The 17,797-nt window shown below is 43.6% G+C and overlaps 1 protein-coding gene and 1 long non-coding RNA gene across 3 annotated transcripts in view; one reads left to right on the forward strand and one right to left on the reverse strand.

Moving 5' to 3' along the window:
* Positions 1–1,916: 1,916 nt before the first annotated feature.
* On the reverse strand, positions 1,917–9,048 carry LOC109446680 (uncharacterized). Its single transcript, XR_002137255.3, has 3 exons — positions 8,470–9,048; positions 8,301–8,369; positions 1,917–2,344 (listed from the first exon to the last, which is right to left on the reverse strand). It is a non-coding gene; the product is annotated as an uncharacterized LOC109446680 (long non-coding RNA).
* Positions 9,049–9,410: 362 nt separating this feature from the next.
* Positions 9,411–17,797, forward strand: part of VPS26C (VPS26 endosomal protein sorting factor C) — a 38,234-nt gene continuing 29,847 nt past the window's right edge. For both annotated transcript variants that reach the window (XM_019730313.3, XM_074325436.2), the window contains exon 1: positions 9,411–9,571. In XM_019730313.3, coding sequence (XP_019585872.1) covers positions 9,515–9,571 — 57 coding nt within the window. In that variant the 5' untranslated portion in view covers positions 9,411–9,514. The remainder of the gene's footprint in view (positions 9,572–17,797) is intronic.

The raw sequence follows: 17,797 nt of genomic DNA on the forward strand, positions 1-17,797 counted from the left end.
GGGAGCTCTGTAGAGTCATCCAGCATTGCCTTCTTTCCAGATCCTTACCTGTTTTCAGTGTAGGTTAGATTTAGCAGAGAGAATTGAATACAATATGTTGCCCTCAGTTTAGGATTAATAAAGAAACGGCCCAGATAAACCAAGAAGAGCTCCATGATGATGCAGAAAACAAACCGATGGGGCCGTAACTGAAATGGAACAAAGGACACCACATCTGGAAGAGGAGCCTGTGGCGGGCAGCCATTGGTCCACTCAGTCAGGGTCAGAGAGGGTGAACCAAGACATTGAACTTCCCTACAGGACTGGGGCGATAGCTCCTTGCCACCTGGCCCTCCTGGAATTCCAGGAAAACCCAGTAGTCTCTGAAGGAAACAGAATTCCAGGCTAATGAGCTGTTGGGAGTAATCGCAAAAGAGATTTGGCGCAGTCAAGATGATAGAGCTGAGGCAGCTGGCCAGGAGCTGGTAGAGAAGGAGAGCAGGCGGCCCTGTGTTGTCCCTCTTGCTGCGTACACTCCTGCAGCCGACACAGGACACGGAGTGGCCACCTGGCCTCCGTCATGTTAAACCTCAAATACTGCATCCTTGGCATGTGACTCAGCGTTCATGAGCAATGACAGATGTCAAGGTAATTTCGGTGATTTTCGCCATGACGATGTCTTTCACGAAGGCTTCTCCTATTCTTTTCAGAGTTATTAAATTTACCCATGGCCCATATTTTGGGGGTTTGTTTTGCATAAGTTCTGGCTATATTTGTCATAAAAATTTTCTCTCAGTGGATTTACACTTTAGAATTTTGAATAACTCCAGTGTACAAACTCTCAGGGCACAATGGTCTGTTGTTGATATGCTGTAGGAAGTTGACAGTTGGCCCAATCAACCATCTCTCCATGGTGAAGTACACTCTACATCATGGCAGGTAAATGGAAAGCAAACAATACAAACGAGGAATAGAGGTGCATGGCACCAAATGTTAACACAAGTAGAATTATTAGAAGGCTCTGAGAATGAAATTAACATAAGAGATAAAATATATGGTTTTAACAAGTTTTCCTTTCCTTATTGCCTTTTAATACTGAGTTTATGATGCAGTGTTTATCGATTTGCATATTTGAGAGATATTTTAAATGTCTCCCCCATAAATGGTAAGGATCTTCTATAAGGAAGAATGTCCAGAAATGACTAAATTAATCTTGTATTTAACTTGAAGCAACTCCATCTTGGATTTCAGTTACGAAAGCCAATACATCCGTGTTTTGCTTAAGATCATTTAAATCGGCTTCTGGTCCTTGTAGATGAAGACTGGTGACTCTGCCCTTAGTTATGCCTTTTCATTCTTTTAAAACAAAATGTAGTGGTAAATATATTTTTAAACTTTAATAGTAAACAATTTAAAATTTTATGGTTCATATTTTTGAAATAATGCATATTTGTGAGAAGAGCAAAAAAGTACAAAAGGTATCCATCGTCTTACCGTGTTTCCCCAAAAATAAGACCTAGCTGGACGATCAGCTTTAATGTGTCTTTTGGAGCAAAAATAAATATAAGACCGGTCTTATTTTAATATAATGTAAGACCTGGTTTTATTTTAATATAATACAAGACCTGGTCTTATTTTAAGATAAGACCAGGTATAACATAATATAATATAAAATAATATAATATAATATAATATAATATAATATAATATAATATAATATGATATAATATCATACTGGTTCTTATATTAATTTTTGCTCCAAAAGACGCATTAGAGCTGATGGTCCGGCTAGGTCTTATTTTCGGGGAAACACGGTAGTCAGCCCAGCATAGGCACTGTTAATGCTTCCGGGCAGTTCTTTTCCTGCTAGGCTTTCTGTGTGCGTGTGTGTGTGTGTGCGTGTGTGTGTGTGTGTGTAATTTAGACACTTATGTTGCATATGTTTTGTTTGCCTGTTTTTCACAGCTGGATTCCTTTTTAACTTCTAACACAACCATTTTCTCCGCATTGAAGTTAAATATGATTTGGTTGTCTTATCTGTTACTGCATCACAAACCATCTCAAAACTTTGTGGCTTAAAACAATAGTCATTTTATTATTTCTCACAGTTCTGTGGGTCAACTTCTGCTGGTCTTGCTTTGTATCATTCCTGTGGCTTCAGTCAGATGTCAGAGGGGGTGGAACCTCGAAGATGGCTTCATTCAAATGTCAGGTCCTTGTAGGGATGGCAGGAAGATGGGTCTTAGAGTTTGGGGGTTGCTTGTAGGCCCTCAACATGGGTCTTGGGTCTCTCAGAGCTCCCAAAGTACAAAAGTAGGAGTTGCCACGCCTTTTTAAATCTCAGGCCCAGAATTCCCACTTTCTCCTATTGGTTAAGAAGAGTCACATATGAGACATGTCACAACTGATGACATGGCCCAGGCCACTTCCTCCCCATGTGCTCATTTCTTGTGGGGACTTTTTCTGGCTATTCTTGCTTATCTATTATTCCAAATAAACTATAATCCATCTGCCTGGCTCCAGGAATAAAGAGAAGATGGTATTTTTATTGGCATTGCTTTAAATTTATAAATTAAGTAGGGGAGAATTAACATTTTGATGATGTTGAACTTTCATATCCATACATATGGTATGCTTTTCTCTCCGTTTAAATCTACTGCTATGTCTTTTGCAAAAACATTAATAATTTTTCTCATACAGGTTTTTCAGATTTCCCATTAAATCTATGCCTAATTTGTTTTATTATTTCCTGAACTCTTTAATCCAATTAAGTTTTGGCGGGGCGGAGGGGGAAGAGGGGAAAGAAGGTGTAATAGCAAAATTGAAATGAATTTTTCTTCTAAATATAAAGTCATTTAAAATCATGTACTGAATAATCCTCTGTTTGCTACTGATTTATAACTCTTGTATCATATATTAAAATCTCATGCTGAGGATGTGCTCTGAGCTATCTTGTCCAATTGTCCTTATGCCAGAATGATGCTGTATTAACTCTCATAGCTTTACTATGTATTATGCTTAGTAGGGCTCTTTTCTGTACAATTAACGTATTTAAAAGATAAACCTTTCAAACACTATTATTTTTTTCAGAAGAATTTTAACATAATTTCATTAAATTTCCTCATTAAAATTATATTGAGATGAATTAATTAGGTCTAAAAATTAATTTTATAACACTGGACATTTAAAAGCATTTAGAGTTCCTATTTTGAAATACTGTGCATCCATCCACTTTTCATATTTCATATTTCTTAATTCAGCCTTATAGTTTTATTCATGTAACTCAAACATATATTACAGTCAAATTACTTCAAGTATTTTATATTTTTATTGCTATTGAGAATACAATCCCTATTTTCATTTTATTTTCTAACTGGTTATTGCTGTTAAATAAAAATGCCTATTGAGTTTTGTATATGTAGTTGTTTTAAAATTTACAGGCACAACATATAAATGGCCAAAGAAGTAACAATCTTCATTTCTCTATAAAGTAACCCAGTTTAGCTCTCCAGCAACCATTTCTGCTGAGGGTGGGGAAAAGAAATCAGTCTTCCTACTCAGTTGGAACTCAATTGATAGTGTTTTATATTCCCTTTCCCATCCCCATTCTCCTTCTGTCCTTTTCTCTGAAGTGTTCTACTTGGGATGGGGAGAAGCATATGGTTCAAAAATGCTATGTACCTCGGCCAATGTCCCAGCTGGAGTAAAATGCACTCTTTCTGCCGGCAGTCCCACTGGTGTCACCAAGCAAGAGGGATTGAGCTTTCCCCATTACTGACTCAGTCCACAACTGACTCTTGTTGGATCTTCTAATCCTCTGCTCCTGCACTTTCATTCAGCCCCTCTGAGTTTTCTAGCATTTTCTGTAGCCCTGTTCATCCCCATTCCCAAGCGGGATGTTGACTCCACAGGACAGGCAGCCAGACCCGACCCCAGGATCTACTTTGCTCTATTCTCTTTCCATACCTCTTCCTCTATGCCAGGTCTCATACCTCACACACTTTGTGATTCAGGGTGTAATTTTGATGAAGGGGGGGGGCACCTACTAGGAATTACAAGGAGTAAAAATACTTTAGATAATATTTCAAACATATGGTCCTACTCCATGTATTTATCTTGTCTCTTTCTATTATGGAATGCAAACATATATACACACAAAGCACAGAGATAGTATAATAAAGCTCCATGTCCTGTCACCCAGATTCAATAATTATCAACATTTGTTTTGCCAGTCGACGTGCCCCAACTACATCTCCTCCCTCCTTCTTTTTCCTCCTCCTCCTCCTCGTCCTGGAGTTATTTTAAAGAAAATCTCAGGTATCATATCATTTAGCGCTGGCCAGATTTTCAAACTCTTTTTCTAATAACTTTTCAGAGTATCCTTCCTTTGGCTGCATCCTGTAAATTTTGGTACAAAGCATTCACGCTTTGTTATTTTGAGTTTCCTTATGGTATTTTTATTTGCTCCTTGACCTAATGTATTTGGGAAAGTATGTCTTAATTTCCAAGGAGTTAAAATTTTGATGGTTAAAGTATCTGAACTGTACTTAGTTAATTGAATATAAGATTTTCTTCATGGCCTAGTATGCAATCAATGCTTATAAATGATCAGGGACACTTGACACTTAAAAAGGTGAATTTCCTGTGATTTCTATCTTATTTGTTAATTGTACCTTTTAATTATTTTGTTAAAATCCTCTATGTCTTTTTTTTTTTACCCACTCAACCTCTGATAGGCTATGTTGTGTTCAAATCTTCTACGAACTGTCTGTCCATTATTTTTATACGTCTAAATACTTTTGTTCTATATATTTTTTTGTTGCTATATGTTACAGCTTGAATTTAATGTCATTGCCAAATTCATCTGTTGAAATTCTAACCCCCAGTACCTCAGAATGTGACAGTATTTGGAAACAGGGTCTTTACAGAGGTAATCAAGTTAAAATGAGGTCATTAGTGTGGGGCCTAATAAATATGACAGGGGTCTTTACAAAAAGGGAAAATTTGGAGGCAGGCACACATGTGGGGACAAGGTCATGTGAAGATGAAGACACATGAAAAGAAGACGATGTGAAGAGACACGTGGAGAAGATGGCCGTATCAGCAGGCTGAGGAGGCAGCTAAAACAGAACCTTTCCTCACAGCCCTCAGAGAAAAACAACCCTCTGACACCTTGTTTTCTGACATCATTCTCCAGAACTGTGAGAGAATATTTTCTATTGTTTTAAGCTGGCCTGTTTGTGGTACTTTGTTACAGTAGCCCTAGGACACTCACACACTATTATGTTCTGCCATGGTTTATGTAATGTGTCTTCACTCTCAATTGATAAAATGACCCCCTGCTCCTTTCTTTGTAATATTGTACACCTTCTTGATTTTCCTATTTGTTTGGCAGGCCTTTGCCGAGTCTTTTAGTGACGATCCTGTGACCCCTTGCTATAAGCCCAGGTATTTGTTGTGTACACACATGTAGTATGATTGCGTTTGTGAGGTCTGGAATCAAAATGGGTGGCTGCCACTTAGTTGCTACATGGCCTTGGGTGAGTACGTTAATCTTTCTGTGCCTCAGCTTTTTCCTTTTGTAAGGTGAGGAAATAGTAATTATACTTATATCATAAGAACTAATATACTTATAAGATTGTTATGAAAATGGAATCAACTAAAACATTTACAGTGCTTAGAACAGTGCCTGACTTAAGCAAGTACTTGATAAATATGTGAGATGTTATGAATCTGGTCGACTTCCCCATAATGGAGGTATTATGAGATCATTTTACAGATGAAGGAAACTGAGTTAAGTCAGGAAGTTAGTGTGACAGGATTGTTATAGGTTGAGTTGCCAGGAGGTGTGCTCTGAGATGGAGATTCTTGTGCAGGAAGTATATTAGTTGTGTTCTCCTGATCAACACGTGTGCAGGGGAGAGGGACAAAGTAGCAGGCTTGGGCTGGGCAGAGAGAACAGTTGAGCTGGGATGCAATCATAAGAAAGGCTCCTCATGCAAAGGGAGCAGAGTGGTATCTCCACACATTTCGTGATGCTCCCTTCCAAAGGGAGAGACAAATTTCCCTTCCCTCGAGTGTGGGCTGGATTGTGACTCTTCTAATGAACAGAAGAAAAGTGAATGTGGAAAGTCAGAGCCTAGGCCATACAAGGCACTTCAGCTCCCTGCCTGCTCTCCCTCTGGGATTGCCTCATTTAGGAGAAGTTAGCTGCCTGCCATGCTGTGGAAAGTCAACATGGTGAGGAGCTGAGGCCTCCAGCCAATAGCCACGTGAGGGAACCACCTTGGAAGTGGATCCTCCAGTCCCAGTCAAGCCTTCCAATGACTGTGACCCTAATATGTTGACTATAACCACCTGAGACCTTGAGCCAGAATGACACAGTGAAGCTGCTAAGTTCCCAATCTGCAGAGATCATGAGATAATAAATGTTTCTAGTTCTTTACCACTGTTCGGGTAATTTGTTATGCACAATGGACACTAATATAGGGAGTTTTGGAGCTGGAATTTTCTTCAGAGTTGTCCCAAACTGGGGTAAAGGGGAGAGGTCTTTGCATCCTAAGTGGACTAGTCATTGCATTTGGGCTGCCTCCTCCAGAAGGGACCGTGACTTGGGTAAAGCAGTTTTCTTCAGCTGAGGGCAAGTTTTTGAAGAGTGACTTAGCTGCAAGCTGTTGAGACCAAACTCCGAGCAGCTCAGGGAACACATCCTTCAGTCCTGAAATACAGGTCTGGGCAGAGCAACACAGCATCCACGAAATGTTTAGTGGGACCTCTCCTATTGTCCCAGAATGGGGACTCAGCTCACAGCTGAAAACAACAGGCATGGTGCCCCATCTTCTACTGAAAAACGCCTACAATTGGACCTGACCCTTTCCCCAGGGCTTAATACAAAGGTGTAGAGCTAGTCCTGTTTCTGCCAAATACTTTCCTAATTGTCTCCTTTTCAGTCTACAAAGGAGGGCAGGGGGAGGAATAAAAGGAGGTGGCCGGCCTTGTGGAGAGTACGTTGCTTCTGGTGGGAAGTGAGGGAGCGGGGGAGGCTGTAAGATGATCTCTCCTTGGTAACAGTAGGACCTACTGGAAAGAGAGGCTGGTAGGTACAGATTCCCTACTTGCAAATCTGTCTAGTCAGCATTCTTGCTGATTTATTCATCTGTATTTCAGTAGGGAGCTGGCAGATTGAAGAGAGATGGCAGGGTGGAGAGGAGAGCCCATGGGGCAGCCTCTAGTCTAGCCCTTTTGTGTGGCAAGGATGTGTCATTTCTCAAGAGTCAGGTGGACTCTGTGGAAGATAAATGGTCTTGAGATGCCTTGCTGGACCACCTCACCCAGGAGAGTATATGGCTGTGTGCTAGCAGTGGGGTGATGGAAAAGATCAAACTGGAGATAGATGTCCCATGAAAATGTGTGGCAAGGAGGACCACCAGGCCTTTTGATATGTGCTCCATGAAAGGAATTTCAAACAAGGGCCGGTTACCTGGAGAAGCAGGGATCAACTAAGAGAGAGCTCCAGTAGTGGCCAGTTAAAAGACACTTGCCTCAGCACAGAGCCAGGCCTTGAAGAAAACATCAGGGAAGAGTCTGAGAACCGAACCATGACTTGCACCTTCTCACCTTAAGGGTCTTGGGTCCCACTCAAGCCATGAGATTGCCATTTTGACATCCTCTGGTTTTTAGTAACTGAAATTGACCAGAAAGTTATGGTATCACCTAAGGTGTGGTTAAGGTATGGAAAAGAGTCAAAAAGAGCAGTGATTGGAGAAAAATGGACCGTTTTATATTTGGAGGCCATCACACTGAGATGGTTCAACAAACTGTTTACACTGATAATTGCTGGAACTCAAGCTCTTTGCACTGCACCAGCATTCCATAAAGATTGCGTACAGCCCACAAAGCTGAGTAAAATATGGCACACCTGTCCTCGAGGAACAAGAAATGTTCCGCTGTAAAAGAAGTATAAAGCAGGTTTGCTGAAGCAAACAAGTCCAGAATATGGATCCTGGTAATGTGTTTTTTTTTTTTTTCCGTTTCCTTGCAGCCTACTGAGATTGATATTTTATCGGTGGAAAAGATGGGTGAGTCTAGTGGAGAGGGATTCACTTCTTGAATTGTAAATAGACTAGACTGTGGTTATTAAGTCATTAATGAACTGTTTTAGAATTGCCGAATTTGAGTTGCTAGTAAGATGACCAAGACAGACGCGGGCGCCCTACGGGCAGAGAGGCGCTGAAAACTGAGAACTGAATGTTGGGAAACACCACATGTATCAACCTTCAAAAGTAATTGCAGCATCACTGCTGTGCTATAAAATACCTTACATTCACAGGAGGGAGGCACTCGTGATCCTAATACATGAAACCGTCTTGCAGAAAATTTCTGATGTAATCCTAAAAGGAACGCAGTTTTAAAAACAAATACCAGGATCAAGAAATTTAAGAGAACAGAAGTACTTCACTGTATCATGTTACCAAAATAATGGAAATTTACCTCTCCGCTTATTGGAGAACTCCTTGTTTAAAAGAGATTTTATTTCGATAAACGTAGTACGTTGCCTAACACTGTATTGCTGCCCTGCGTGGGGGCAACTCCCCCCAAAAAACTGTCTGTAACTTGCGTCTAGTTCAGTCAGCTCTCGCCGGGAATAAACACTAGGCAGGCCCGTTTTAGCTTTGAGGCGTTGATTTCCACCAACTGCCGGGAGCCAGCGCCTGCGAGCCGCGCCTCCCCACATCCTGCGCACGAATATGAATATTCAACACCCCGTTCCAGGGCGCGCGCCGAGGGAGTACCCACAAGCCCCCGCGCCAGCGAGCCCGCGCCGCGGCTGAAAGCGGGGCGAAGTCCCCGCGCTCGCGGAGACCTTGGCCCTGGGCCCGGGGACAGGGGCGGGGCAGTCCAGCCGACCGCCCATCGGTGCCTTGTAGACCGGGAGTGTGGGGGCGCGGACGCCGCCGAGCCGGGGGCCTGACACAGGGGCGTCGGTCCTCAGAATCCCCGGGAGAAAGTGGGGGAGGACTAGAGATGACGACCGGAAGGTGACGGGGAAGAAACGCAGTTCCCGGTTATCACCGCCCTTAAACCCAACTCAATAACGCGGCACCCCTGCACCGCACAGCCTGACGGGAGGCTCAGCTGCCCTGCGCTGCTTAAGCCTGCGACACCCCTCTGGCACCGCCCCCCGCCGCGGCGCACGCCGGGAACGCCGAGATTCCCTCTCCCTCTAGTAAACCGACGAGGAGGAGGGTATTTCCGGCGTTTTGTCTTCAGAGAAGGGGTGGGGCTAGCCTGATCTCGCCCCTCACGCCCAGCGGGGGCGGGACGAAAAGAGACACCCCCTCGGCCCGCTCTAAGGTCCGCCCCTGCGCCGGAAGAAGGAAGGCGGGGGAGTCCACCAGACGTAGGGCGTGAGGTCACGTGACGCAACTGCCGGCGGAGAGGAGAAAAGGGCGGGGCTCGTGTCGGGAGGGCGGGGGTGACCCGCCTCCTTGGGTCACGTGCGGCAGGAAGTGGTGTGGGCCGCGGAGTTTTCGAGATGGGAACCTCCCTGGACATTAAGATTAAAAGAGCGAATAAGGTTTATCACTCCGGGGTAAGTGGGGTGGGTGGGCCTGCGGGTTTTACCGTGTCCAGGAGTTCACGCACTTTTGGGTGTCCCTGGGCGGGGCAGGGGCGCGCCGCCAGCAGCGTGCGGCCCGAGGGTCCGGCGCCGGCGCTGCAGCTCCCACCGCCTGGCTCCTGGAACCTCCGCCTCTGTCTCGGGCCCCGGGCTTGAGCCGTCGCAGGGACCCCTGAGGGCGGAGGAGCTCGAGGACTAGCCGACCCATTCCTCCTATCGTAAGGTGACTGCAGAGATGTGACGAAAGGCAGAATTCCTTTGGAAAGCAGAAATACGCACTTCAGGCCGTGGTCAGCCCTAACACCATACGAAACATACTCATATTTCTGGTTTTATTCTTAGAATAACACACAGAAGGAATGGCATATTAAAATGCAAGCTCTCCAAATTAAAAATCTTAATTATGCCATTAACAAGTTTTGTGCCACTGGCCACCTAACCTCCTCGGGCCTCAGTTCCCTTACTTGCAAAATGAGCTGTTGCAAGGTTCCTCTAACTCCATCTCGAGGGATCTCCACGCTTACCTTTTATCAATCAGTAACCCCGGGGAATTTAAAAATACGATCGCCCGGGCCCCACCCCCAGAGATACCAGTGACGCCAGTGTGCAGCCAGGGTTGAAATCACAGCTTGCTGTCACACTTTGTGGAATAAAATTGAGAGGAGTGATTAGTCCCATGAATGCAGCTAGGACTCAGAAGGGCTAGAATAACACGTCATCAATGGATGCTAAAAGCTTTGGGTGCAAGATAATTGGGGAAACCTGATATTTACACAGATTCCAATAGTCACCTCCTTAATTGCAAAGGGAAAAAGCTACCTTTATAGTGGAGTCTGATAGAGTCCCCTCTAACCAAGAACAAGGGTGAACGTCACCCTACCATGACCACTAATGAGGCCGACTGTTCTGGCGTAATAATAGAGGGTTTTGTCATACATCGAGAAGGCTATAATACACCTGTGCAGTATATCTGCCAAAAATGTTTAACCTAAATCAGTTCATGAGAAAACTATCAGGCATATCCCAAATTAGGAACATTCTGTAAAATAAGTGGTCTGGATTCTTAAAAAATGTGAATGTCACGAAAAAAGAATTTTTCTAGATTTAAAGAGACTAAATGGATATGATAACCAAATTCAGTGCATGATTTTTGATAAATAAGTTTGTGGGCTCTATTAAATAATAGTGTTGTATTGGTGTTAAATTTCCCAAATGTAACATTTGTATTTTGGTTAGGTAGAAGAATACTGAAGTATTTAGGAGTCACAATTATAAAATTTTAAATCGCCCGACCATAAATCGTGTGTGTGTGTGTGTGTGTGAGCACATGCGTGTTCACACTCCGACATACGTGGAGAAAAGAACGCAAATGTGGCAAAATAGTAATAATTGGTGACTCTAATTGAAAGTATATGGGTCTACTTTGTATTCATTTTTAAATAACATCTTTATAGAGATCTAATTCAAATACCATAAAATTCACCCTTTTAAAGTACAGAATTCAGTGACTTTAATATGGTCACTCAGTTATGCAACCATCATCACCATCTAATTTTAGAACATTTTCATCACCTTCAAAAGAGACCCTGTACTCATTAGCAGTCACTCCTCAATTCCCCCTCCCTCTCAAGCCTGGCAACACAAATCTACTTTTTATCTCTGTGGATTTGCCTATTCTGGACATTTCATGTAAGAGGAATCCTACAATATGGGGCCTTTGCGTCTGGCTTATTTCACTTAGCATAATTGTTTTCAATGTTCATACATATTGTATGTAGCATGTATCAGTTCTTCATTTTTTATTGGGGAAGGGGAACAGGACTTTACTGGGGGAACAGTGTGTACTTCCAGGACTTTTTTCCAGGTCAAGTTGTCCTTTCAATCTTAGTTGTGGAGGGCGCAGCTCAACTCCAGGTCCAGTTGCCATTGCTAGTTGCAGGGGGCACAGCCCACCATCCCTTGCGGGGGTCGAACCGGCAACCTTGTGGTTGAGAGGACGCGCTCCAACCAACTGAGCCATCCAGGAGCTCAGCGGCAGCTCAGCTTAAGGTGCCGTGTTCAATTTTTAGTTGCAGGGGGCGCTGCCCACCATCCCTTGCGGGAGTCGAGGAATAGAACTGGCAACCTGGTGGTTGAGAGCCCACTGGCCCATGTGGGAATTGAACCAGCAGCCTTCGGAGTTAGGAGCACGGAGCTCTAACCGCCTGAGCCACTGGGCCGGCCCCTTCATTCCTTTTTATGGCTGAATAATATTCCATTGTATGGATAGACTACATTTGATTTGTCCGTTCATCTGTTGATGGACATTTGAGTGGTTCTTACTTTTTGGCTATTATGAAGAATACTCCTGTGAACATGTGTACAATTTTTGTGTGAACATGTGTATTCGTTTCTCTTGGGAATATAACTAGGAGTGGAATTGCTAGATCAAATGGTAACTTCATGTTTAACTTTTTGAGGACCCACCAAACTGTTTTCCAAAGCACCTGTACCACTTCCTACTCCAGCAGTGAATGGTGGTTCCAATTTCTCCTCTACTTTGTATTCTTATAATTTTTCTGTAGCTTGGAAATTTCAAGTTGAGAGTTGGGTGAAGCAGTGACAGGAATCTATGTACATTTTGCTTTAATATTTACTTCATTAAAAAGTTAGCACATTCCATTCAGAGATGTTACTCCAGCTGAAATGCTAGATGTTTTCTGTGGTTTTAAATAATGGTACAAGTAATGAAAAATACATTTAGAAAAGATGCAAGAAATGGAATCATGAAGTTGACCCAGCCAGAAGTCTTACACAGCCAGGACCACACCTGTAGGTCGCACAGTTAAAGGTGTCAGCTATGCCCATCTAGTGCACATTTTTTGGTGCCATTATCAGGACCAGAAGCTGCAGTGGTTGGCTTCTGGCAGTGTTTCTTAGTCTTCAGTCACTTTTACACTTAAATCATTTTACACTAATGCAATTATATTAAATGCATTTTAAAGAGATACCTTATATGGCGATTGTAAAGGAAAAACCAGTATAGCTTCTAAACAAATGGTTGCTATGTATTTTTTAAAAAGCCAAAACAGTTATTAAACTGATTAATCAGTTGACAAAAATATGTACCTGGACATATGTGCCTGTGACTCATGTGTTAGACTCCGTGATCTGTGATTCAGGACAGGTCGATAGGTGGCCAGCACTGTCATGGCTGCTTCCTAGGCTCCAAGTGGCAGGACCTTTGGTGGCTAGTCACTTTGGGCAGTGCATGTTTCAAGCGCCATGGTTGTGTAAGGGGTGGCCTCGTCCACTCTCCCTAGTCAGAGCTGGCTATAGGTGGAACTAACAGCATATACATTTTCAGTTTTCTCCGCACATTTCAACAGCACTGGTAAAGATCCAGTTACTAAAGGTTTGGCTCATTGGTAGCAAGCAGGGTACCTGTGTTGCAAGGCCTGAGGGTTCCTCCCGTTGAGTCCAGAAACTTGGTTTGTGTTTCCAAAGCCATGGATGGTCTGAGACAATCAGGAATGGGATAAACATTTCCCTAATTCCATATTTCCAGCCAAAATTGTGATTTCCCGAGGAGAGGCCTTAACTAGTATTGTCCTATAATAATGTGAACTAGCATAGCCCTTTCCAACTCACAGTGCTTTAATCCTCACAACTACTGAAGAGATGGCATTTTCCTCCCATTTTATGGTTGAGAAGACTGAGGCTCAGAGAATTCAGTGACATGCCAAGGTCACTAATAAGAGCGAATATTTGAAACTCAGTCTTTTTCTCCCCAAGTCCAGCACTGTGCGTGTGCCTTCTCTGGGTCTTAATTCTCGTCGGTAGGATGGAGATGATACCCACTCAGGATTTCTCGTGAGGATTAAATGAGATAGTGTTTTAAGACATTTATTATAAAGTACAAATTGCCAGCTGTAAAAATGCTCATGGGGATGTAAAGTACAGCACAGGGAATATAGTCAATAATATTGTAATAACTGTATGGTGTCAGGCAGGTACTAGAGTTATCGCTTCCTCAGTTATATAAATGTTTAATCACTGTGTTGTACACCTAAAACTAACAATATTGTGTATCAACTGTAACTGAAAAATAAAAAATAAAAGTTAAAAAAAAAAAAAGACGTTTATTATCGGTTCTGACCCGTAGTGGGGGCTCAAATGGTAGGTGGTAGTGGTATCCTTAGACTTTTCCAAGTCTTTCACACTCAGAATTGCTCTTTGTCCGCCGCGAGTTGAGCATGTTGCTAGCACACCCTACGGATGGCTCAGTTAGTGCTCACGGTGCTTTCCAGAGTTGGCTGTCTCTCCAGGGTGGACTTGGAAGGCAGGCAGGCCAGTGACCAAGGAGATCAGATAGAGATGACAGCGTTGCGGGCACTGGAAGCTGAGTGTGGCTTTGGTATTGCTGTGTGCTGCTTTGCTCGGAGCAGCAGATGTGTTCTTGATCACAGTTCGACTCAAATGTGTTGTCAGTTATGTTACCATTTCAGGGCGCTAGAGGAGGATATTGGGTGAAAGAGCCTTGCAGGAAATCTTTTTGCAATGTAAATATAATTCATTTGTTTTATGAATTCAGAATGTTTTACATTCTTTAAACCTGACACATGTACTCATGAAAATGACACTGTTAAATACTACAATTGTGGAAAACATAAACGAGAGATTTACTACCCAGCATAGCCAGGGTACAGTGACTGAGGGCAGACTGCTGTTGCCACAAGAGCCTTTAGGTTTGCAGTTGTCTTATTTGGCACATGTAATTTCCTGTTAAAAAAATAGTAAAAAGGAAAAATCCTATACATGATAGTTCATTATTATGAAGAAAAATTGCAAAGCTAGAATGGAATGAAAAGAAAGCCTACCTGTTCTACTTTGTCCTACTGGATTCTTCCTACGTGAATGGTCAGTTACAGTGAATGCTGTGGTAAGTACTTAGGGTATAAAAATGTAGATCTTTGAGCCAGGAGGGACCTCATTTTGTGGGAGGTGTGTTCTGTCATCTAAACTTTAAGTGGGTTTCTCTTCTCACTCATAACCTAATGCTCCTGAAAAGGCTTGTCTCCTAAATCATACCCTAACCCTTATATAATGCATGGGAGGTGTTGTCACAATTATCTAAGCCGTTGGAAAACTGAGATGCAGTGAAATGATTCATGTAGTTCTCCATTTGGTGTTTGGTGCAGCAGATCTTGTACCGGCCTGAGCATTGGGAAAGCCTGCCCGACCACTGTGGGGGTGTCGATTTCTAGACTCTGCAGCAGCTGGACAAGTCTCAGCACGTCGGACACCCTTGCCCTGGCAGGCTGCTCAGACTTTGGCAGGGGGGTTAGATCTTTCCCCAGTCTGGACGTCCTGACCTTGCATCTTCCTGGGTTCAGCCCTGTGTAGCCAGCTGTGCCCTCTCTGTGGGATGAAACCTGCAGTCATGTCCTCCCCAGTTCCTGCGGTATCTCCCCCAGCGCTAACTCCCAGCTGTGCCGCTCACAGGCTGGAGAGCCAGCGGCACAGCTGGGTTTTGTGGAGATGGCGCCTCTCTTTTCCTCCTCTTATTCCCCCTCATTGACTCCTTTCCCACTACTCCCCCGCCTGAGTTGTCAGAGCCCCATCTATAGATGGTCCCAGCTCTCAGCCTGCCAGGAAGTTCATCGCTGCTGTCACCCTTACCTCCTCTGTCCCTGGTCCTGCTAGTCTGAAGCGCGTGCCCTCTCTCCCCATTTGCCTTGGGGCCGAGCTGACCCCTCCTTGGCCCCCTCTCATTCCCTCTCTTTCTGCACCTCTGCTCCCTCCTCCTCTCCAGCCCTCTCTTCCACCTTTGTTGTCTCCCCTCTTAGCACAGGCTGGTTCTGGGAAAGTGGTCAGTTGACGCCAGTTTTCCATCTGCTTTCCATTTTCACTTCAGCTACACTTTGGGAGTGTTGAACCCTCTAGCTCCGAATGCTTCTTCACCTCATTCAGTCTTTTTAATCAGGTAGTTACATATAACTGCAGCTCTTTTACTAGGCAAATGTGTGACACCACCCCCACCCCCAGTTAGTTTTCTCGGGTCCAGTTTCTGTTCAGAAAACAGCCTCCCTTGTTAGTAACTGTCTGGGTGGGCTGACCTGTTTCCCTTCCCAGTGGGCACAGGAAGGCCAAACTGTTTCAGAACATTATTGGCAAATTGACAACGGAGAGCATTTTACCGACAAGAAAAGCGCAACGTTCCAGAGCTCAGAAATAAACTCGCCCCTATTTGGATGGACAGTTTAGGGAGAGGTCAGTTCATGCAGTGACTTGCTTAGGTCCGTTCACAATTCCTACGTGTGGCAGTAGACGCAGTGTGTGCCCAGCTCACGGTTCTTTTATTGTCTGTACAGTCATACCTTGTTTTACTGTTCACTCTATTGTGCTTTGCATAAACTGGTTTTTTTGGGGGGTTTTTTTGTTTGTTTTTTTACAAATTGAAGGTTTGTGGTAATCCTGCATCAAGCAAGTCTGTTCGCACCATTTTTCCAACAGCATTTGCTCACTTTGTGTCTCTCTGTCACGTGTTTCATTATTATTATACTTGTTATGCTGAGCTGCGATCCGGGATCTTTGATGTTACTGTCGTAATAACATTACAATACTGGGGTGCCACAAACCACGTCCGTGTAAGATGGCAGGCTTAATCGATAAACACTGTGTGTGTCCTGACGGCTCCGACTGCCCATTTCCCCGTCTCTCTTCCTCTCCTCAGGCCTCCCTAGTCCCTGAGACACAACAGTATTGAAATCAGACCGATTCATAACCCTACCTGGGCCTCTGAGTATTCAAGGGAAAGGAAGAGTCACACGCCCCTCACTTTAAAACAAAAGCTAGAAATGCGGAAGCTTCGCAAGGAAGGCATGTCGAAAGCCAAGATAGGCTGAAACCTGGGCCTCTTGACCAGTTAGCCAAGTTGTGAATGAAAAGGAAAGGTCGTGAAGGAAATGAAAAGAGCTACTCCAGTGAACACGTGAATGATAAGAAAGTGAAACAGCCTTATTGTTCACGTGGAGAAGGTTTTAGTGGTCTGGATAGAAGAACAAACCATCCACAACATTCTCTTAAACCAAAGCCTAAACCAGAGCAAGGCCCTAACTCTGCTAGTCTATGAAGGCTGAGAGAGGGGAGGAGGCTGCAGAAGAAAGGTTTGAAGCTGGCAGAGGTTGGTTCATGAGGTTTAAGGAGAGACGCCATTTCCATAACATAAAATGCCAGGTGAAGCAGCGAGTGCTGATGGAGCGGCTGCAGCAAGTTCTCCAGAAGATCTACCCAAGGTAATTCCTGAAGGCGGCTACCTGAGCCACAGATTTCAGTGTAGACAAAACAGCCTTATATTGGAAGAAGATGCCATCTAGACCTTCATAGCTAGAGAGAAGTCATTGTCTGGCTTCAAGGCTTCAAAGGACAGGCCAACTCTCGCTTAGCAACTGAAGCAGCTCTGACTTGAAGTTGAAGCCAATGCTCACTGCTCGGAAAAGCCGAGGGCCCCTAAGAATGATGCTGAACCCACTCTGCCCATGCTCTGTGCAGGGACCAACAACAACAGCACATGTCAAAATATCAGCAGTAACAGGAGTTTGGAAGAAGTTGATTCCAACCCTCTTGGATGACACATGTGCATACATTTCCTATCTAGAACTTTAGTTACCCATGATATTAGCTATTTACTACGTGGAAAAATAGCTGGTGATTGTGTATTTTTCAAACAACATGGAAAAACATCGTTACACAGAACAGTGGAGCTGGGGATACCTAACAAGTTGAAATCTCGTTTAATGTTTCTGATTTCTGTTTTCTCACCAAAATGGGTCTCTAAGTGCTACCAGAAAGACTAGTGTTTCAACAAGCAGTTAATTGTCTAACTTGTGTTTTCCCACCTAGCTCAGTGACTTACCTTGTGAGTTTTTTAATGTTAGTTAACTACTTAATGCATTTGATTTCCTGTTGGTAAATTAAAGGGCAGCACAGTATTGGTGTATAAAACCTCTAGACCAAACCTCTAGACCAAAGTGGTGTAAGAATCCCAGGTACTTCTAGGTATTACTGAAATGTTAGGAAAGATGGATCTGAGCATACCTGTTGCCCCCTACCCAAGCATAATATGATCAAATTGTTTGATCTCTGCTAATCGGATAAGGGGAAAATGGCATTTAAGATAGTTTTAATTAGCATTTCTAATGTTATTGTTAAGGTTGA

The sequence above is a fragment of the Rhinolophus sinicus genome, chromosome 17, assembly GCF_057876585.1.
Source record: "Rhinolophus sinicus isolate RSI-liver-muscle chromosome 17, RSI-T2T, whole genome shotgun sequence".
Taxonomy (NCBI): Eukaryota; Metazoa; Chordata; class Mammalia; order Chiroptera; family Rhinolophidae; genus Rhinolophus; species Rhinolophus sinicus.